Here is a 23,061-nt window from a genome sequence, read left to right as displayed (position 1 = left end):
CTGTGCAGGCATTGGAACCCCTCACTGGTCAGCCTCACCACCCCCACCCCAGCTTGCAGCCTGATTCTGTTACCCCCATGAATTAGGGGTACTGTGAGCAGAACTGCTTCTCGCTGGCTTAGGTCAAATCCCCAGTCTTTGTGTGTTTTAGAAACGTACAGGGTGGTGTTTCTCAGACCTTGTTAGGATCTAGTTGGATCTCCAGGCAAGTTGGATGGAAGTTTGGGAACCATGGCCACCCTCCAGGGTAGGTCAGTGTTAGAGCATCTGTCTGGGGTTGTTTGGTAAGGGATTTCTGGCTCCAGTCTCTTGTCCTTTGCTATTACGCCCATTCTGGATGTCTCTCTATCTAGTCCCCACCCATCTCACCTCACCCTACAGCGGCCCAATCTTTGCTGCCTCACACAGCCTAGGCTAAGAGCCATGTCCCTTACCCTTCGTCTGAAAAAGACTATTTAAAAAAAAAAAACTTTTAAAATGTATCTATTTCAACTCAGGCCTGGTTGATGTAATTTTTGCCTCTTATAAACGTTTCATGGGGGGGGGGGACACCATGTCTTGCCATTTAAAGAAAAAGCAGATCTCAGAATGCGAAAGCTTCTTACCTAAATGTGAAGGAAAAAGAGAGGAGCATTTCTATGACTGTTCTTTTATTTTTAGCTCCTCTATCCCCTCAGGGTGTGTGCAAAAATATCAAGCCCTTATATCAATGTATCTCATATTATTCTGGTTGGGTTATCCTGATAATAATACTGCTGTCCGTTGTGAGTGGATTGTTGGCCATTGTGGGGCTGGCTTCTCCAGGTTTCCACAAGATTTTGGACCTACACTAAAGAAGGGTGGCGCCTGGAAAGGCTGAGGAGATCCCCAGCTCATGGGGAGGTAGGACTGGCCGGCTTATGTGACTTTTTTTTTGCCCCTGAAGGTGATAATTCCTCACTTGAAGTTCTAGAGTTCAGGATTCAGGATCACCAGGTTTAAAAAACTCCCATTCTAAATTTTTTGAGAGGCTGAGCAGCTGGGAGCTGGGAGTGCTCTACTGTGAGGCAGGGTTCTTTCACAGATTTTACCCTTTCCTTTCTCGAACTCAGGCTATCCGTGAGGTGTGGCCTTCACCTCTCTGGGTGAAATGGGGACAATCATACCTGTACCTACAGGGGTCACGTGAGATTTACATAAAACATGTAAATAAAACGCCTGGCACATAGTGGGCAGTAGTCTGGCAGGGGGTGCACACATATCTGGGTCTGAAATTCAAAACTTCCCCCAGCTGAAGACAGAATGACAGCCCCAATAGATGGAAAATGTCACCAAAGGGCCCACAGGCTACCTACCTCCCCCAGCTAGTACCATATCTGCTGGGTCCCAAGGGCCTCAAAGAGCACTCCATGGGAGATCAGGGAGAGACAGCTATGAAGTCTGAGCTTGGATGACTAACTAGGGGGACATCGAACTGTCTTGAGACATTTGAAGTCAGCAGACACTCACCGGCTACCCTAGTAAAGAAGGCTAGGGCTGGAGGCCAAGGCGGCACCTCCGGGAGGCCCGTGTTAGCTCTGTGTATGGAGCTGGCTCTTCCGGGGAAAACCTCCCGGGGCCGAAGTCTCGTTAGTTATATGACATTGGGGAAAGCCACGTTCGTGCCTCGGTTGGGTCGAACTCAGGCTTTCTGTTTAGGTCAGGAACACGCATCCAGGTCTTCCGACAGACACCTGGACTTCCATTCCCGGGGGACTGCCGCAGAGACAACCTTGGGTCCTAGACAGAACCTGCTCCCTTCCATAGCCGACACCCAAACCGATGTCTCCCACATTCTGGCTGGATGTGGTGGGGATCAGAGCATCCAACATTTTCCTCAGGCTGTGGTCGTGACTCGGAAGACGCCTGTGTCCCCCCCACCTCCAAGCCAGTGCCACAGTACCTCGAGGCTTGACCCGGACACACTTCTAGGGGTCCGTGGCAGGCGCCCGACGTCTCCTCTCTGTGTTACAGTTGCTGCTCCACGGCAGGTCCTCCAGCTTCCTGCACTCCCTACCTGGGCTCTGCGTCTCCTTGGCTGGCACCTATTCGCTCTCCCCCAGCAACGAAGGAGGGCGTGCCACCGCCACGGGAGAGGTGAGTGGCCACTGCCAAGGAAGGAGGACGCGGGGTGTCTCCAAAACGGGTCGGGCGACCAGGAGCGTTGGAAGATCCCAGGATCCCGTTGGTAAGGCGGCTGTGTTTCTACCTGAGTCCCCTGGAGGGCGGGCGACCCCCCTTCCCTCTCTAGGCCAGAGTCCAAAGTCACCAAGTCACCACCACCACCACCACCACCACCACCACCACCACCACCACCACCTCCACCTCCACCATCTCCACCACGACACCGTTTGTGTGCACATCCCAAGTGTGCGATGGCTTTGAAAATACACCTGCTGGCTTGTGCTTTGGACCGCTCCCCCCGCTGAGCTGCTGGTTGCAGGAGCGGCTGGCAGGCTGAGCGCACCGGGGGAGCTGCAATGGTTCTGGCCTCCGAGGGGGCTCTTTGCACGCGTCCGGCCTGAGCCTGAGGAACCTCGGCTGCTAAAAGGCGCGGCCGCTTCTCATCTGCCCCGGGGGGTCAGGCTCGCCCCACCGAGGGGGGGCGGCGCCAGGCCTAGGGCTTGGTCTTGTGCGCTCTCTCTGGCCCCCCGACAGACACTCCTTGGCCGGCCTCACACCTCGAGTCCCAGCTCGCCCGGGGCCTACGGAAGAGCCGGGCGCTCGCCCGCCCGCGGCCAAAGCGGGACGGGGAAGAGCCCGGAGCGCGGCCCGCGCTCGCACCCCCGACGCCGGGGTGGGGTGGGGGAGCCGAGCGGAGACCCGGAGGGCCGGGCGCGTGCGTCCCCTCGGCCCCGCGCCAAGGCTGCTCCGGCGGGGCGCGCCGCGGGCCCGGGAGGCCATTTTGAGAGCGAGCGAGCGGCGGCAAGATGGCTGCGTGGGCACGAGGTAGGGTCGCCGCGCCGCGGGGTCCGCGGAGCTCGGAAGCCGTGAGCTCAGAGAGAGGGCACTGGGCCCCGGAGTCCTGGAAGCTGCCTGCGGGGCGGCCGACGCCGCCGAGCACTCGTCAGAGTCATCTCTGAGTCGTCGTCCCCCCCCTCCATCCTCCACCCCTTGCCCGGACCATCCTCCGTCGCTGTCTCGCTCGCTCGCCCGGGGACCCTGGCTCCAAGGCCGCAGTGACCTTGCTCGGGGTGCAAAGGAGAAAGCAGCAGGAGAAAGTAGGGTGCTCCAGGGCCCCCTTGCAGGGATGCTGGCGGAAGGGCCTTCTCCACCAAGCTGAGGTGCAGGCTCCGCTGACCCAGCACCGTGGGGTTTTGTTATCGTTGTTGTTTATTTGTTTTTGTAGTCTGGACCCGCAAGCTCTTGGAGAGTTGCTTCCCTGCAGTGCTCACCTGTGCCTGTGCGGCCAGCTGCCCGCATTTCCTTGAAACTGTGGTGCAGGAGGTGGTGAGCCGCCCGCCTGCATTATCCCAGACCCTGGCTGGTGTGACCCTAAGGTGAAGGGAGTCCAGAGAACCCCAGTGTGAGACCTGTGCAAGTCTGTGTGGTTGGGGTTGAGGGTGACCTAGAGAGGCCCCATTCTCACTGCCTAGGCTGGGCTGAGCCACTTGGAGGATGAAGGTGGCAGGAGGGAGGCATGGGACAGCATCTTTGGGCTTGCCCTCTCCAGACCTCGGCCCAAGAGTCACATCTGCTTTTCTTTCTCCAGCGCCCCCAGTCCATCAATCATTAGTCGGTCTGCTTTCCTTAGCCATGGATGCCCCAAAGCAGGCCCTGTACATGTGTGTTGTGTACAGTCCCCCACCAAGAAACTTCAGTTACCAATTTATGTTCAATGAATTCTGCCTTGCGCCAGGCCTGAGTGCTTCATGTGACCTCGGACCTCCCTAGATAGGGAGGGTGAGGAGTCCCTTAAGTGACTTTTGCCAAAGGAAGAGTTAAGCCTGAGGCCTTGGTTTTCAATTTGAGTCTCTGCAAGTGCACACACATACACATAAACACAAAGATGTATCTTGTCTGTTCTCCTTCCCAATTAACCATTACCAAGCCTCTATGAACCCAAGTCTCCTCACTCAGCCCTGCCTCACATCTGAGGGTTCTCTTGTCACTCCCCAACGGCTACCCTTAAGCCCTGGCCTAAAATAGTATTTATGATTGGCTGCTGCGGTTGCTCTGAGCTTCCTGGCAGCCAAGACAAAGCATGAGGACTCTATAACTCTGCTCAAAAAGGAAGCTCATTAGGACTTGTCAGAGATAAACATTTTTCTGATCTATGGTTTATACAACCATATTGATGGGTTGGGGATGTGGCTCAGTGGTAGAGCTCTTGCCTAGTGGTTCAATACCCAGCACCAGAAAAAAAATTTAATAAAACTTAGTGATTATGTAGGTTGAATGCATATGTCGACACAGATGGGGATGTGAACCCCCAAGACTGGATTTTCCTTGAGGCCACTAAGTTAGTGTAACAAGGACTAGGACCAGGGATCCTGACGGCCCATTCTTCAGAAGCTGGGCTTCAGTGGACTTTTCAACAGGGAGATGATTTACTGGTGGCCTGATAACCTCTATCCTCACTATAAATTCTTCTGACCTGGGTGCTGTTCCATTCTTTGCCCAGGTTCTGGGTGCTAAGCTGGACTTATCATTGTGGGGATCTGTAGACATGTGGTAAACAAGACCTAAAGCCAAGCCTAGTGCCGAGTTGAGGGTAGGGTGGAATCACTGACTGGGGGTGTGTGTGGGGCACTTTATTTTTTCAGTGTAGAATTCCTGCACTTAGTAATATAACCCCACCACCACCTCAGCAAACAGTGTGAGCTGGCGAGTGGCTTTTCCATGGCCTGATTCCTAGCTGCACTACCACATGTACTGGACCCCACTGGAAAGGGTCATTTGTCTTTCAGAGGGCCTTGTCAGGGAAGCCTACAAATCCCTTTAGGTGAAGCAAGGAAGGTGTGTGTGTGTGTGTGTGTGTGTGTGTGTGTGTGTGTGTCCCATCCCTGTTCTGTTCTCCTGTGCTGTGCCAGGAAATCTTTTGTCCTCTTTAGTGGAGAGCCAGCTTTCCCATGCCTTCACGGGTTTGGTTCCCGTGACTTAAGTACACTCACTGATAGAGCTGTGACTCAGGTCAGGAAATGGCAGTGGCCCCCAAAAGGTGGGATTTGAATCCTTGGCTTGATGACTGTAGGAACAAAATAGTCCAGTAACCCAGAAATCTGTACCAAAAGAGTGTTACTTCTGAATGTGGGGAGGGTATGCTTCTCGGTAGGGAGCCCCCATTTCCAGAAAGGCTCCAACAGACCTGGCCTAGTCCTAACTTGTCCTCCAGCGGGGTCTCCACGGGCACCACAGCAGAACTGGGGCTAGTGTGCCGCTAAAGCCCCAGCTGCAGAAGAAAAACAGGGTTCAGCTCCCCAGATTAGTTACTGTCTACAAGGATTAAAGGCCCCAAATAATGGCTAGCTTCTCCCCTCCTCTGTGCCAAGGGAAGACATGTAAATACAGCCGCACGCCAGCTTAGGCAGTAGATGTGTATAAATCGAATTTAGCAAATCAGATCATGGTTTAAATGCACTATTTAAAGCAGTCCTGCAGTGAAGCCTTTTACAAAGGGAATAATCATTTTGTGATGCTAATCATCAGCCTCCAATTTATCTCCTTTGTAAGTTCAGATGTTGGTGCACTGGGTGTTCTGAAATCGGGGCGCTCTTGTGTAGGGCTCCAGTGATGGCTGGCTGCCTTCTTTTTCTGACCTCTCATTTTAAATGGGTGCATGTCCTGCTTCTCACTGGGGGCCTCAGGATGCTTGTCATTTAGCCTGATCGTTCTCATCCGTCCCACTCATCTTTTCATAATCTGATAGAGGCCACCATTCAGCTGTTCCTGGCTCCTTTTCTGAGATTTTCGCTCTTCCTGGGGGGAGATACAAGCCCTGCTGTTCCCAGGCATTAGAACTAACTCCCTCTCTGATCTGAACCTCCTTTTGTTTCCTTGAGCTTCTGGTACCTCTGTTGTTGATCATAAAGACGATTTCAGAGATGACTACATAACACTTACTCAGCCTCTGAATTTAGAAGGCAAATTAAATGCAGGCACCCCCTTGTTGAATAGACAGTGTCCAGAAACATTCTCCCTATTCACAGGGAAAAAAAAAAAAAAAAAAAAAAAAAAAACCCAAAAAACAAAACAAAACAAAAAAACCAAACCCCTGAGGCCTGGATGTTAAAGTGACTTTTTCCCACAAGTTAAAATCAGAACTCAAAGGAGAACCTGTCTCCTAATTGCTATAAAAGTGTTTTATACACTGAGCTGTAGTTCCTTTCTCTGCAGAGAAAATAAAATCAGACCATCTGGGTGGGAGAGAAAGAATGAAGGAGAGCGATGGATCTGAGGAGAATAAAGGAAGTGGGCAGGAAGCTGGGGAGCTGTGAAGAGCCTGACCTTGCTTAGCTCACAAGCCCTGATATAGTGTCTTTGTCAATGCTGCCACTATTGACGCGTTCCTTGGTAATTATGACTGTGTGTTGGCATGGCGACTCCGAAGAAGAAGACTAGAGGCAGTGGGTAAATGCACGACTTGTTCTCGCCTTCTAAAGCAGAGAGGAGCTTTTGTGGGTAGTTCTTCCAGGGAGACGTGGTGGAAAATTCACCAGACCCTGTGCTGGAGCATGGGTACTGATGCGCCATGGGAGCCAGGTGGCCCTGAGCAGGATGGCACAAACAGAGGGCCTCAGCAAGACTTGGGGCTGACGCAGAGGTCTTCCAGAGCCTCCCTCCAGTTCCCTCCAGCTGTCTTTGTTCCCCAGCCTTGTGACATCAGATGTATCCGTTTCTCGTCCTCTCGGAGTTGCCTATTTCATTAGGTTTATGTTGCATTCCCCCTGAACTTGACTGAGCATACAGTCCTCTCCCTAATCGTCCATGGTTATGCATCTGGGAGCTGGAAGGGAAGGCTGGTGGGAGGCCCAGCTGTGAGGATGGAGTCTGGGGCTCTGCCTTCTACTGTGGTGCCCTCTCCATAGAGACTTTGGCTGTCTCCTCATCTGAAAATGGTGACCTGCTGCTGGAGTCAAGAGCTGCATTGTTCTGTCCGGTGTGATACTCAATAGACAGGAATGGTTGATCTCATACATGTGGGCAGCATGGCACATTTAAGTAATGATCTAAATAAAAAATATAATTAAAATGACCTGTTTCTCCTGTCTTTGGAACGAGGCTTCTAGAACATTTAAGATTACACAGGAAACTCCCCCCTTACATTTCTGCTGGAAATGGCTGGTCTAAACCAGAGGGTGGAGCCCTTTTACAGACCCGACACTTGGACTGATTGTTCTGATCTCACCCAGGAGATCAGAATCACAGAGGTCTATGCATAGAGTGCAGTGGAAAAACCAGGTGGCGTCTCGGGCCTGAGGGGGCTTTTAGGACAGCCTAGAAGAGCCCATTAGGTGGAGATTACCTCTCAGTCCTGAATCTACGGGCAACATGGTGTTTTCAGCATTTAGGGTAAGAGTAAGAAAGAACCTTGAGATTAAAAACTTAGGTCAGCAGTACCCTAGTGGGTTTGTATGGGCAGAGCTGGAGCTGATAGGATCATTGTTCCCAAAGTGGGACCCACCCCCCCACTGGTGACTTCATACTCTCCCAGATACAGAGGAGCCACTAAACAAGGGAAGACAGCTGTGTGTCCCAGGTTCACATCAAACTCCCTTTTGGCTGGGTTCCTTTGCTTGGAACCTGGCTGGGGCTGCCCATCTCCTGGCTGCCCCTCCTCCCCTCAGCCTCCCCGACTAGCAAGCTGGAGCTTCTGGGATGCTCCTTGGCTCAAAGCCAGCATTTTCTTGGAGAGGCTCCTGCTTTGGCTCCCTGCCAGGCCTCTGGTCTCCAGAGAGATTTCTTTTTTTCCCAGGGAGGTGCTGGGCTCATCCTGCTGTCAGAGGGTAGAGCCCTGCTCAGCCTTCTCACCTTGGAGGACCCCAGGCTGTGGGCCAACCTCGCCAGCAGGCCTGGCCCCTTCATAATTGTCAGTTTCTTCTTGGGGAAACCTTGCTCTGGGCGAAGGGCCTTCCAGCCTCTCTACTCTGGGAGTGTCTGAAAAGTGGAGCTTGCCAGATGGGGAATGGAAACCCTAATGGTTATAGTGATGGTGGCACAGAGCATTTACTGGGCACACACACTGTGCTAGGTTCTGTGCTGATCTTTGCACACTGGGTCTTCGAGGCCTGGCTCAGAAAAGTAAATATAATCCAGGCCCCACCCTTCTCTTCCTAGCCAAATGTCACACAGGGGTTGCATGAGGTATGGCTCAGAAGCTGTAGTCTTAGGGCTCAGTTGTCACAGGGTCCTTGTCTCCCAAGGGGTCAGCTGAGTCTTGGGAGGCAGCATAGGGTTATTTGGGCTGCTAGATGTCTCTGCAGCATCTCCTACTTCAGGTAGGCAACATAGCCGAGTAATCCAGATGAAGAGAGCTCAGTGCCAGGCCCCTGGGAACCCCAAAAGGAATTAGAGAGGTGGGAAACATCTCATCTGGTCCTGGCTTGTCTTGATATTGTCTGTCAGCCAAGCCTTGCTGTGCTTCAGTTTATAAAAATCAGGGTGGTTCCAGGACAGCCAGGGCTACACAGAGAAGCCCTCCCATAGATAGATAGATAGATAGATAGATAGATAGATAGATAGATAGATAGATAGATAGATAGAGATACATAGATGATAGATAGATAGATAGATAGATGATAGATAGGTAGATAGGTAGATAGATAGATGATAGATAGATAGGTAGATAGGTAGATAGATAGATAGATAGATAGATAGATGATAGATAGGTAGATAGATAGATAGATAGATAGATAGATAGATAGATAGATAGATTAGGGCTACACAGAGAAACCCTGTCATTCATAAATAAATAAATAAATAAATAAATAAATAAATAAATAAATAAAAAATAGTAAAATAAAATAAAATCAGAGTGACCCAACTCCACCAACTCCCACAATTGCAAGGGGCTGGCTGCCCAGAGTGAATGTGGGTTTTGCTTTCTGCTTCCAGAAGTGGTACACAGTCATACGAGGAAGGGATAGTATCTGTGTCCTCTGTCCAATCTTGTTTTCTAAGGGGTGTGTGTGTGTGTTATGTGTGTGTGTGTGTGTGTGTGTGTGTGTGTTTAGCATGTGTGTGCAGATATATGCAAAGCCAAGAAGAGGGCTTCAGGTCCCCTGGAAATGGAATTACAGATGTTGTAAGCTGCCTAACAAGAGTGTGCAAATCCAGACTTGGTCCTTCGGAAGAGCCGGAAGCACTCCTAACTGCTAAGCCATCTCTCCAGCCCCCAATCTTGCTTTCTTAAGCAAAGAATGCCAAGGCTTCCTTCTGTCTGCCAGTTTGGTAGCATAGAAACCTGCTTGTTAGGAGAATGGCCATCACCTCTGAGAGTGTCATTTCCTTATCAAGTGCCTTGGGAGGGTAAAGAGAAGGAGGGGGTCTCTAGTTCCCATCCTCATGAGCCTGCAACTTCTTGTATCCCATTGCATTTAAATACATGTTAACATTTGTGTATATTTATTTGCAGTGTGTGTGTGTGTGTAGATCAGAGGACAGCATGAGCTAGTTCTCTCTACTGGGTGGGCCTGGTGATCAGACTCAGGTCATTAGGCTTGGCAGTCTCCCTAAGCCATCTCTCCAGCCTCTGCATCCCATCTCAGCTGCTGCAGATTCTCCCCTACGTTGTCAGAGCACAGCAGTGAGGCAGAAGCCACAGGCTCAACAGGAGCCAGGTTCTGGAGCCTTTCTGATCTAGTTCAAAAACCACGAGGAGCATGCTGTTTTTCCTCTTTGTGAGCTACTGTTCTCACCTCTGAATTTAGGAATAGCACTCAAAAACACCAGGGCCCAAGTTCAGTCCCTGGGTCTGAGAAAGAAGGAGAGAAAGGAGGAGGAGGAGGCGGGGAAGAGGGAGAAGTGTGTGTGTGCGTGCGTATGTATGTGTGTGTGTGTGTGTGTGTGTGTGTGTGTGTGTGTGTAATATTAGTATGCATCCCATTTGATGTGGTGTCACACATTGTCGTGAATAAAATCTCTGGAAGACAGCAAGCAAGGGATCAAGCTTAGCTCTCTGTCCTTGTGTTTCCTGATCATCCATAAACTCCATAGTGTAGGGAGAACCCTGACCTGCTCCCTGACCTCTGGATCAGAGAGAACTGCTCGAAAAGCCTTAGTAGTCACTCATCCAGGGGTATATGATCTAACTTGGGCCCAGGAAGTTAAGACAAGAGGAATTTGTCTGGAGATACAAGTACCAGAGAAGGCTTCCTGTGACTAAACATGTCTTTTAGGCCTCCAAGAGGGCAGGACAGGGCATCCATGCCAGAGGAGAGGACTCTCTGGCCAGAGGTTCAGAGAAGCTGTAAGTGTCCTGATGGACAGGGCATGAGATTTGGTATGGAACGTCAGGTCAGATGCTGGAAGCCGAGAACAACAGGCAGGGAGCCGGCTAAAGGAACTGGCCTGGTCACCATGGGTACAGATGGGTAGGGTGGAGGCTGTCAGGCCCTGTGCCACCCAGGCCAGCTGGAGCTCAGCAGGCATGCCCACTCTGGGCCTGTCACCTTGTAGCACTTGGCTTGGACTCGAGTAGCTCCTGGAGCTCTTTCCAAGTTCGCAAGGAAATTGTGGGGCTCAGAAATTGGATATCTTCCCATGCCACATTATTTTTGCTACCACAATCATTTATTCATTCAACATTTATTGACTGCACATTATGTGTTAAGTAAGGCCTTGGGGACACAGAGGAGGAAACCACAGTCCTCTACCCAGCCCTTTAGCTCTTGTGATAGGGAACTTCACATATCCATCCACAACAGGAAGGTCAGGCTGAGGGAAGGGAGTGCAGAGTTAGCAGGCATGGGATGTGACAGTTACCATCATTCTATGGCTTCTTGCTTCCCCAGCCCTCTCCACTCTTCAAGAACCCACAAGAACAAAGTCAGAGGTCATTTCATGCTTTGCCCATGGCAACCCTCAGCTGTCACTTAGCTTCAGCCAGACTTCAGTTCTCTAGACCCCACCAGTTCTATAGTTTCCCTTTCTCCGTTTAAAACAACTTCGATCTTAAGAATCAGAATATCAATAACTCTTTGAGATTTATGTGTGAGACTAGCAGGAAACCTCTTAAGTGCAATGAAAAAATAAACCAATACCTGGAGGAATTCATGGATAGATGTTTTCTTCTCCTTCGACACCAGAAGCTTGTCTGGAGCGCCAGGTTCCGAATCCTACCTGGCTCTCCTCGGCCCGGCCCCTGAGTGCAGCTCTGGGGGGGTAGCCTGCATGTGAAGTGACAGTAACGGGCATCTGACCATGGCCTCCCCACACAGCCCGGTGACCCAGCCCTGCAGATGCGTCCTTAGCCCCAGCCCCCAACCCTGACTGTGGCCTTTTTCTGTCCCTTGCCTTCCAAGACCAGGAAAGACAAATGGGTTTCTTCTCATTACTACTACTCTGGTAGACGTGTGTGTGTGTGTGTGTGTGTGTGTGTGTGTGTGTGTGTGTGTGTGTGTAAGATCAAGCTCTTAGATATTATATGGTGATTATCAAAGCACAGGAGGCCCATGCCACTTCCGGCTGCATGGATATTCTTTCTAAATCTTTGGTTTAATCACCAGAAGACTAGGAGGATGTGTCCTGTGCTCTGCCTCCTTCTGTACTGTCCAGCTGTTGCTGGTAGGCAAGAGTGACCTTCTGTGGACAGGTGAGGCGGCAGCGCTTGACTCTTTCATTTAGGAAAGCCAGAGGTCCATGAGGATGCTTTCCCAGGAAGAGAGAATGTACTCTTAGTCCTGTACGCTGAACGAACAACAGAGCAAGGGGATGTTCAGGGTCTAGCTGCAAGTGGGTCTTTCCTGCGCTGGGTGGCCTTGGCTCCCTTCTGGCTTCCTTTGCTTAGATTTCCTGGAGGAAGTTTACTGAATAAATGTCACATCCATCGAGACTTGCCAAGGGTTTAAATATGGGAGCCGGCTGACGGCACACACTCTCAGTCACGAGGCTGGTGAGGGAGGCTCCCTCCAGAGCAGAGGGCCTCACAGACTCTCGTGCTGAAGAAGGAGGTGCACAGCTGTCTCCGTTCCTGTTCTGCTGTCCCTCTCATGGCCTTTGTCTCTCTTCCAGGACACGCTCCAGGGTCAGAAGAAGAGAAGAGACAGCTTGGTGGTGACTAAGAAGGTGGGTTCCCTTCCAGCGCAGGCCATGGGCCCTGCATAGACATTCAAAGCTCTCTCCAGCAGCGGCGCCTGCTCTGTGTGGACTGTGGCTGTAGATGGAAGGTCCAGGCAGAATCCACTCTCAGGTCACTCTTGTCACTATGTTTCCTTCATTGGGACCAAAGCAGCCTAGTTTGAGGGAGACACTGAAATAGGGAAGCCAGTGAGGGACGTACACTTCCGGTCCTGGTTACTCAGGAGGCTGAGGCAGGAAGAATGCTTGAGCCAGGAGTTCAATGTCCGTTTGAACAACTAATGAGGCCCTGTCTCAAAATACAATAAAGTTAAGTAAATAAACAAATGGACTGTTCCCTTCTTGTGGGGCCAGTTGCTTGCTAGGTTGACCCATGTACAATTTCTTCATTGTTAAATCAAGAACTGTTAACTGTTCATGTGGTTCAAGCTAACACATTTCCATCATGGGATGGTACATATCAACTATTTATGTTCCTCTTCATCCTACAACACCCCTTCAGCACTATTTTAACAGCAAGAAACTGGAGCCTGAGATTGTGCTGAAAGGAAAACTAGCCCAGCAAAGCTCCACTTGCTCCAACTTCAGGATCTGTTTGTTGTCTTGAGATAAGGACAATCAAGATGACTTTTGAAGCCCAGATGATGGTTTATGCCGTTAACCCTGGTACTTGGGAGACGGAGGCAGGAAGATCAGAAGTTCAAGGTCAGCCAGGCCACATGAGCTCCTGCCTCAGAAAACAAACGAGAGGAAAGGAAAGACAAAATGGCTTTGGCTATTCTTTTATTATCCTTTATTATCATCATTAATAAAAGCAGAAAAGTCTCTGAGATAGCCTAGCCAGCCCTGACTGGGCTGGACCAGTTACAGACTTTCCTGACTCAGGAGTCCTTCGCTTCCATCTGGACGGTGAAATTGTATTTTACTTCTCCGTCGCAGGAGCCCGAGGTGCTGCTGTGGAGGAAGGGGGTGCTGGGGTGCTGTTGCAGCCACACCATACACCATAACCTTTCGGCCACCCCATGGCCGGAGCTCCTGACTGAATGCACACCCGTCCCGCACTCATTACACCCTTGTCAGGGTGTGTCTGTGGCCGCCTCTGGCTGTGTGTGTTTCTTTTTGTATCTTCGTGTCAGTTGTCAGGCTGTGTGTGTCTATTTATGTCGGCCTGTCTAGGCGTGCTCAGTGCAACAGGGAGCTGGGGGTGGTGTTGGTAAAAGGAAGACATTTCAAAGCCTCAGCTCTCCCCCTCAGGGACATCAGGATGCTGGTATATATGTACTTGCGCATATATAGATAGATAGAGAGCTTTCTCTCATCTCGTTCATTGTCTGGAGATGCATTCAAGTGTCTAGCCAGGTATGGCCCGAGCAGTGGCCTAGGCTGGGGGAGCCCATCTGCCAAGAGCTTACAGTTGCCTTCCGCCCTCCATGTCCGTGGGGACCCTGTCCCTTCACCGTTTACCATCTACTCTCTAATTTATTAGATGGGAAGGAGGAGAAAATGAAATGTTGCCTGAAGACAATGGCCGAGACAGCCTGTCCCACCCTGCACAGCCGCCAGGGCTTCCTTCCCCAGCCTGGTCTCCTCTGCCTTCCCTCTGCTGAACCTGAGGTAAGGGAGAAAAGGACCCCACACCATTCTATGAAAAAGTGACGTCCGCCCTTGAACATGCAGGCAGGGAAAGCTGCAGACTGGTGAAGGAGGAAGCCACCAAGATGAAGGCTGCAGCCAGAGTTCGTATCTGTCTGCTGGGCCCATAGACACAAGGCCCTCCATCCACTCTGGGGCTCCCACCTCTCAGGCCCAAGACGCCCAGCTCCCAGCCAAGCAAGGGAGGGGCAAGGGGCCCTGGGCAGCTGCAGGGCTATGTTAGTAAACACTTTACTGGCTTCCTATTTTCTTCACACACACCCCCACCCTTCTCCACTCCCCGATGCCCCTTACATACTCCCACCCCCCAGCATCCCCCTTTCTGTGGTCTGCACAATGAGCTCATTGTCCCGGGTGTGATTTGAATAAGGGATCTGCGGGCCTGTTCCCAGCATTGTCCGAGGGGCTGGGAAAAACCCCAGTGCAGGCAGGAGGACCAGACCAGACAGAGACAGATGCCTAAATTAGCAACAAAGCTTTGTGCAGGTCCCCTGGACAAGGGCTCGCCTTGTCTGCATGGACTCAAGGGTGTGGAGCTGGCCGGCTGCTCGCATGTCTCCCCATGTTAATTAGTTTTGCATGCATGTCTGAGAAGGTGCCAGGGGAGATGTGTTTGCCTTCCTCCTCCCCCAGGAGGGGGCCCTGTTTGTGGCTGGCCAGTGGGCTGGAGGCTGGGGAGTTGGGCTTGGCAGGGCTGGGCTGGGCCTACCTGGGGAGCCAGGCTCAGGCTCTGAGTGGGGAAAACCCCAGCTTCCCTGCCCTGCTGTTCTTTGCCCTGTGGGGAGCCCAGCCTTACTCTCTACGCCCCTCCACTTCTGCCCTACTGCCGAAAGTTGGTCAGTGCTGACTACCAGGAACGCATTGGCTTCTACCCAGACCTAGGCTACTGCCTGTCCATCTGGCAGTCTGTCTCTTGCGACACAGGGCCCCTTGGGACCAGGCGGCAGAAGCGACCAGTCTGGGCTCTCTTCTGTCCCAGAGCCAGATGGCCAGTCAGCTTATCGCATTACGGCCTCCTCTGTCCCCAGACCCCTGCCGTCCATAGCAGGTCAGGATCTTGTTTAGGATATGATGGAGAAGCTCCCTTTTAGGCCCTTGTGGTGGGGTGGCAGAGTACAGCCATGGCCTCCCCACTGCCTTACTGTGTGACCTTGGACGGCCCAAGTCCCTCTGGCTCTTAATATCAGCAGCAACATGATGAAGCTGAGCATCAGGAACTCTTGGTTTCCTCCTAGCTGAGGGAATCTTTGCCGGTGGTGATCATTTCAGCTTGTGTTCATTTAGCACAATGACAAGAAAGAGACCAGTGAATTCTGAATAGGGGTGGGTGGGGAGATGGAAGAAAGGATTTGATCACTGCATACGCTCAAGTGAGGTCTTGTGTTTTCTGGGCGGTTTACGGAGGATCAGGAATCAGCAGAGCCTGCCTTCCCAGATCCTCACAGAGCCCCCTCCTGAGCCTGAGTCTCCCTCTGGCCTGTATGCTGCAGTGGTGAAAGCCACCCCAGCCCAGCAGAGGAGAAGCTGGGTGGAGAGCTACTGCTGCCTGGGCCCCTGCAGGCCCTGGGATAGGGCCCAGGGCTGAGAAAGGCGGGGTACCTGCCCGGCTAGGCTCAGCCGGGCCCTAGCATCTTCCCAGGTCATGTCTTCAGTGTCTAGCCCTGGGGAGCCCCGCAGGAACCCAGGAAGGGGAGGGCAGGATGCAGCCTTGCTTCTCTCATTCAGGTGCACATGTCCGCACATCTGACTCCAGCTCTTTGCTGGTCTCTTCCCACCACTCATCCCCACTAGTCTCCCCTCCGTGACAGGGCATTTGGGTTACTGCACATCTGCCTAGGACTCGTCAGTCCAAACTCCCTGATCCTTTCTGATCAGTTTTTATCACAGATGAAGCAAGCCTGTGTCATTCTTTACAGACAAAAGGAACTCTCTCTCTCTCTCTCTCTCTCTCTCACTCTGTGTGTGTGTGTGTGTGTGCATGTGTGCATGTGTGTGTGCGCGCGCGCGCGCATGTTCAAATTTTAGAATCTCTGTGTAGTCCTGGATATCCTGGAATTCCCTATGTACTTACTCCAGGCTGACTTTGAATTTACAGAAATCTGCCTGCTTCTGTCTCCTGAGTACTGGGATTAAAGATATGCGACACCACTCCTGACTTCTGTGTATGTCTTAAATAAGTTGGGATGTCTTTGGGCCCAGAAATCCTAAGGTCTTTGAGACAATATTCTAGTGCCCAGTTGGTTCCCTCTCTGGTTCCTTCTTTGCCAGCCTTTTCTCCTCAGACATGGTGGGAGGGAGGTCCTCTGCTTTAGAGCAGGCAGCTGGCCAGAGACCAACAGAGAGCCATGTGATTGGCCTCAGATGGCCTCGTGGACAACAGGTGAGCCTGGGCTCTCCTCCTAGTGCATGGCTCTAGCCAGTTTCCTCTCCCACCTCCCTCATCTCAGTACCTCTTCCCTGCCCCCCTGAGCTGTTTCTCACTCAAGCTGGGAGTCTGGTGGGGTAGCCCAAGTTCAGTGACGAAGAATATGGAAGCCAGACAGTGAGCGAAGTGCCTGAGTAGGGTGGGGGGGAGACAAGATGGCAGGGCCCTGGGGGAGTTGCCTGCTGCCCTCCCGGCCCCATCCCTCTCTCAGCTGCTGCCTCAGCTGTATCTGAGCTCCTTAATCTGGTGATCAGTGTGGTGCTGGGGGGTGGGCTGGCAGGGGCTTTAGGAGGTGACAGGGATCTGAGGAGTCACACTCTGCTAATGGAGCAAAACCAAGTGTCATGGCAAAGCTGGAGAATCACATTCCAAGCGCAGCTCCCCTCCAGAGGCAGCAGTCTTGGCTGGGCTGGACCCAGGATGGGTGGTGCCCAGTGGAAGCTAAGAGAGGGGTCCTGCCTGCCCCCAGGCATCACCTTGTTCTTTGTTCCTGAGAAGAAAACTTCCTCAGATCGGGGCTTTCTAGTCCTTTCTCTAGGCCTTTCTTTTTCCATAGCTGCCCTTAACTGTATTTCAGCTCCTAGATCTTCCAGCTGCCAATCCCAATTAGAAGTAGTGGCTGTGTGTTACAGGTAGTCATTCTTCTGGTCAGCCAGGAAAATGCTGTCAGAGCTGGCCAGGGGGAGAGATTTGTCCTGCAGCGGCGGCGGAATGATTATGCTAGACAGGATGCCTTCCATATTAGTTTGAGTGGTTCTGAGGAAGCCCAGAGAGTTTAGAAACTGAAGTTGGGATGTGAATGCAGGCCCAGGTAGTTCTGGGGCTTTGTGACGGAGGCAGGCAAAACCCTGGCTAGAGAGAAGGGAGGGACAGACAAATAGATGCTATGGACAGACACTCAGCCCTCGATTCACGGGCACTTAGATCCCCGAATGTCCCAGGACCTCTAAAGTCACATCTGTAATGTTGGAAGAACTCTCACTGTGGAATTGCTGGGCCTGGTGCAGACACTGGCTCTTCTCCTCAACTATGTGACAGATAGGACAGAGTCAACCTTTTCAAGGTCACTTAATAGGGCTGTGTTTCGGGGAGGAGGATGGAAACGGTGATGATATTCAGAGTGTTAACTACCAACCGGCCTTGGTACCAGTACGGTAACTTGTCTGAACCAGCAGCCCACAGAAGAGGGCACAGCTGGGCCCAAATCAATCCATTAGTCTTTTTGTCTCTGTTCCGTCACATAGGTGTCTATCCCTCAGCAAGCACACAATCTCCCTCAGGGCAATTCCTGACAGGACAGTCAGCCGGATGCATGATCCCGTCTCCTTTGCTCTCTCACCAGGTCAGATCTGCCCCCCATGGGGCACACCCTCATCTGATCTGAGCTCCAGGCTGGCTGAAAACCTGCCCCAGCCTCTCTCTGTGGGGCTGAGCTTCATCTGGATCTCTCAGAGTCCTTTTCAGAAGCACTGTGGTGGGCCAAGGACTAGGGGCCGGTCCTCGGTCTGACTCACCTCCTCAGGCCTCAGCTTCTTTCTCTAGGGGTGTTAGTGGCTCCTGTTGTCTGGGAGTGTGATGCTGGAGCGGGGATGGAGCCGCGGCTTACTAAAGAGAGCTTCTGGCCTCAAGGCAGCATACATCTTCAGCCCCAGGATTTTGGAAACTATCCCCTGCCCTGGACATACACACCTTGACAATAGCGACTTCCTCTGAGTTTTCTTTTTCCTTACTGAAATCTTTCCCTTTCAGGGTTCAAGGTGGCCTGGTAAAGAAACAAGGTCACTAGAAGACCAGCCCACTCACCTGGAAGTCAGAGGCTCCTCACCCTCCAGCCCACCATCCTGTTTAGTGCACTGGGCAAGCCTCTTTCCTCTCCTGGCCTGGAAAAGGAACACTGGATATGGCTGAGTCTGCAGCCACTCAGCCTCTACATTTTACACTGGGAATTCTTACTTTTTCTGCTTTGCTACCTGCAAGTCACCCTACCTCCTGCTCCCTGAATTTCAGGCAACTCAGCCTTTTCTCCTTCAAGCTGCCCTGGGACACAGGTAGATTCCTCTACTAAAGCCTACAGAGAAACAAACAAAGAAAGAACCAAACAAAAAACCCAGAAGCTTGTCCCGTTGCTGACCTTCAGCATTGAACTGGAAAGTGGCCTGTCCTGGAGCAAAGGCCTGGGCCAGACAGTGTATGTCTTGGCTAGGTGTGCTTCCAGCCTGAGTCAGATGCTTTGCCTTCTCCTCTGGTTTCAGATGTTCTGAACAGTGCCCTGGTGGCTTCAGAAAGGTTTGTCATATATTTGGGACCTTCCTTGGGCCAGAGCCCCTTAGACTCCACAAAGGCACCACTTCTTAACATCTGGTTTCTCTCCCTGACTTCTCCAGCCAGATGACTCCACTACAGGTATAGAGGAAACAAGTGTGGCTGTGAAATCTACAGGGCACGAACCCAATATCCGTGTGTGACCAGGGTGACCCTGGGACAGTGCATAGCACTGTTTCTACATTTCTAAAATAAGAAACAGGGTGGAGATAGGCTTCAGTGGTAGAGAGCTTTCTTTAATGCTTTTTTTTTTTCCTTGAGACAGGGTTTCTCTGTGTAGCTTTGCGCCTTTCCTGGAACTCACTTGGTAGCCCAGGCTGGCCTCGAACTCACAGAGATCCGCCTGGCTCTGCCTCCCGAGTGCTGGGATTAAAGGCGTGTGCCACCACCGCCCGGCAAGGTAGAGAGCTTTCCAAGCATGCTCAAGACCTTCAGATGTATCCTTAGGCTCAAAATATAACAATAATAATAACCATACCTTTCACATAAACATACACAAAGACATATAAATAATATAGAAAAATACTTTGGAAGAGTAAGTTCCATCTCTTTTATCTCCTAAGTTCTCAGAGACCCCAAAGACCATGGTTATAAATGAGTCCTTTTCCAGCTCCAGAACTTCCCTGCTGGGGAGATCCTGACATAACCTTGGAAGACCCTCTCTCCTCCCCATTTCCCCCTTCTCAGCCCCCATAATACCTGAATGGGATCACAGGACACCTGCCTCCCCGAGTGCAAGCTGCTCATAGACTGTTCTCTTGTCTTCAGCTGGCCCTGTGAAGGGCAGTGATGGGACAGCCAGTTCAGCTTTTATGGAAACAGAGAAGTGGTAACTCCTGCCAGGGTCACAGGCCCAACACAGAGCCTACAGAGCTGAGCTGCTCAGACACAGAAGAGTGCAGCAGGAAAGGAAAATGCAGAACCACCTGAGGCTGTTGTACAGGGAGCGATCCTGCCACCAGGGACTCAGCAGGAGCCCTGCTAGAGGGCCTTTGTCATCAGCCTGCTGGCCTAGCATCTCCTCCGTGCCTGCCCACGCCACACCTTTCAGGACTGTTCTGGGTCTGATGTGCCGTGGGACACTCTGTCCAGGCACTTGGGAAATGGAAGCTTCATGACTGGCATTTCCACCCCCAAAGAACTCGGCAGCACATTGGGAAGTTGCCAGAGGAAGGGACTGCAGCCTCCCAGGAGTTAAAGATGCTTCTCCCCAGCTGTCCTCCCCTTGGTGCTCCTCTCCCTCCCTCCTCCCGCTCACAGCAGGCAGGGCCTGGAACCAGGAGCCATGCTGCTGTGCTGTTGCCAGGGGAGCTGGGAGGCAGATCGGAGCTATGCAGGGAAAAGGCTCAGCCTGTCAAAGTGTCTCAGATGAACCACGCCATCCTGTGCAGCTGGGCTCAGATGTGTCTCGGCTCTTGTTCTGGGCCTGAGAACGGGGAAGCCCAGTGAGGTTCAAGGGCACCCTCGCTATTCATTAGTCAGGGGTTCTTGACGTCCTGTCTCTCCCAGGCATGGGTTCCCCCCTTCCTCTTTCTCTCCCTCCTGTGACACATTCCTGGGTGCCTGTGGTGAGGACTGCACACCCACCCCCTCCTGCACAGCCCCCTCCACACAAACCCTGAATCAACTCCTGTTAAGGAGACCGGGGCGGGACAGAGACAATGGCTTCAAGAAAGCATTCAGGCGGGACCCCAGCCACATTCGACTGCCCTCCGCTCCCAGTGCTCCTATCATCCGACTCCTCCGCTGAGACGCTGAGACGCAGGGCACCCTTGGGCCCCCAGCTTGCTCAGGCCTGGACAGGAGCAGGCCACTAGGTGTTGCTCTACACAACAGGCCAGTGCAGGGCTATTCTCAGGGGGCCCCTTGGTGCCTCTGTCCCACTGGTTAGATATTTTTATGCAGTTTGTTGGAGAGTAGAAACTACAACACTTTCTGAAATGTTGCAATGTCAAAATGTAAAAGGCACATATACTTGGTTACTAATTTCCTGACTAGAAATTTCCTCCAGATACACTGGAAACGTTTGCTAAGAAGAACTGTGGTTCACTAACGGGTCATTTAATACTGTGGGACACCACACAGCTGTAAAAGTGTGGTAGATCTTTGCTTGCAGGCTGATAGGAAGGCTGATTAATATACTTAAGTGAGTAGAACAAATTACAGAACATTCAAGTATGTTCTTGTTTGTATACATTTAACAGTCAGTCATGGAGTCCGAGGTATGTGAAGCTCAGTGATAAAATACATACAACACACAAGAAGCCTAGAGTCAAATAAAATGTATCGGCCATTAAGCTTGTCTATGTCTGCGTATGGATGGTTCCTGAACATGAACACTGGACAGCAACCTCTGGGAAATGGGAGGGATTTCTTCCTGTATGTTTGTGTTTGTTTTTTCTCTGTGTTTGTGAAATGCTTTTATTGAAAACAGAGTAGTAATCACCTAATAGGTTTAACTTCTCTCAGCCAATGAAGGGTAGACACACTAAGACAAGGTGGTGATGTGGCAGGGAAGAGTGTCCTAACAGTACTGATGGCCTCTGGCCAGTGGTGTTACTGCAGCCTACCAGTCACGTGTACCATCATGGCTGCTACTATTAACCAAAAGCCTACTATGTGCCAGGCTTGGCTTCTCTGGTTCTTGCTTAGGGGAGCATCATATTTCAGTCTCACCTCTGCAGGAGACAGAGTAAGGAAACCAGAGGGTTTCTCCAAGCTGGCTGGCAAGTGAGGGGCGGAGTCAGTATCCTAGAATGGGTAAATCAAGTGTGGTTCTGATTTCCCTCAAGGAGGAGCTGTTTTGAGGGGGGGGGCTTTGTGGCTGTGTTGATTAGGAGTAGGCGCACCTACCTGCTTTAGCCCAATGGAAGTGCCCTGCTGAGGACAGCCTGGCCTCGGGAGTGGACTGACTCTGAAAGGCTCTATCTGCATACACAGCATGTGTCCAGAGAGACACTGCCTGACCTTGCTGCTCCCAGTGCTAATCAAATGCCTGCCTGGCTTTACCCCCAAAGGAGTAAATTGCTTGCTAGAGGGTGCCTGTAAAGCACAATGTGGAGCTGAGCCTTGCAGTTTGGAATCCAACATAGGTCTAGACTTAGGAGCCAGCAAAGATTCACAGTAGAGTTGACCGGGGAACCTGGGAAACCCACGGAGGTCCCTGGACTTGGAGGGCAGCTGAAGGAAAGCAGGGTGGTGCTGTCGGGTCAGGTCTGCTGCTCTGGCTCAGTGAGGCCCAGTTTTATACTGTGGGAGCCATGAGTACACTCATTTTACAGGTGACACAAAAGTCCAGAAGTGTTGTTACATGTCCCAAGTCACAGCTGGAAAGTGACAGAACTGAGATTTAACACCCACCTCGTTGATTGCAGTCTGGACTCCTAACCCCAAATATATCCTGTTTGCCTGGGCCACTTTAAGAGAGGTCTCCTAAGCCCTAACCCCCCCCCCCCCCCGTTCCATATGAGGAGACATTAACCTCTCCCTCCAAGGTTCCTACAATATCATGCCTGGGGCCTTCCCTAATTCTATCTAATTTCATCTCTGGGATATGTCAAGACTTGGAGCCTGGGCATTAGAGCTGGAGAAGGAATTCAGAGCCATATGCAGATTGGGGGCCTTCCGTTAGTATTGCTGTTGAGGACTATGCTGTCTGCTTCCTGGGGGCTGGTCATCTGCACTCTGCAGATGCTGCCCTTTCTTCGGGTTCTTGACCTAACAGACTGATGGAAAGGTAAGGATGCTCCTGGGTCCACCCCAGTGCTCCTCAGAGGTGGACCTGTGGGGGGCTGCGGCAAGGCTGAGGCTGGAGGAGCAGACAGGGGAGAGCAGAGATGACACTCAGGTTCATGAATCCTTGGAACTCTCCCCAAACCATCGGGTTGTTTGTTTGTTTGTTTGTTTTTTTCAGGACAACCCTGAGGGAGAATTAAGAGAAATTCCGAGAGAAAGGACTCTTCCAACCCTGGGAACCCTCTGACTCTTTTATCCCAGCTCACAACAAATAAAAGTTTGAAGACACTGTCTCTAATAATTTTTTTTTTTTCTGGGCAGACAAGAGTGAGGAAAGGAAGATTCGATCACTAGCAAAGACAGCTCATGGGATATTGAGGTGTGATGGGGAGGGTGGAGTGAGAAGCCTCAGACTGACTATCGTCTCTCTTACCTGGGCTAGGGTCAGGAGGGCAGCCAGAAGCCTAGCTTGTGTTCAGGCTCGAGAGTATAAGCGTCTTGACATAGGCGTGCTGGAGGTTCTGAACTGGGAACCCGGTCCCAGGGTACGCCTAAGCCTCAAGCAATGTCTCCTCAATTTTCACCATGATCCCATAAGATGATCACATTTTCCACATTAGGAAACCGAGGCTCAGAGAGGCTTAGACACAGTCAGAGCCACACAGTGAGGA

General features: G+C 51.6%; 1 protein-coding gene across 1 annotated transcript in view; it reads left to right on the top strand.

Annotated features, from left to right (window-relative positions):
- LOC114696137 (uncharacterized protein C11orf96-like) overlaps positions 1-18,416 on the top strand; it is a 31,938-nt gene extending 13,522 nt beyond the window's left edge. The window contains exons 3-6 of the mRNA XM_037208267.1: positions 1,993-2,206; positions 12,190-12,243; positions 13,742-13,869; positions 18,083-18,416. Coding sequence (XP_037064162.1) covers positions 1,993-2,206; positions 12,190-12,235 — 260 coding nt within the window. The 3' untranslated portion in view covers positions 12,236-12,243; positions 13,742-13,869; positions 18,083-18,416. The remainder of the gene's footprint in view (positions 1-1,992; positions 2,207-12,189; positions 12,244-13,741; positions 13,870-18,082) is intronic.
- The last annotated feature ends 4,645 nt before the right edge of the window (positions 18,417-23,061 follow it).

The sequence above is a fragment of the Peromyscus leucopus genome, chromosome 1 (genome assembly GCF_004664715.2).
Source record: "Peromyscus leucopus breed LL Stock chromosome 1, UCI_PerLeu_2.1, whole genome shotgun sequence".
Classification (NCBI taxonomy): Eukaryota; Metazoa; Chordata; class Mammalia; order Rodentia; family Cricetidae; genus Peromyscus; species Peromyscus leucopus.
This window is presented reverse-complemented; position numbering and strand designations above follow the sequence as displayed.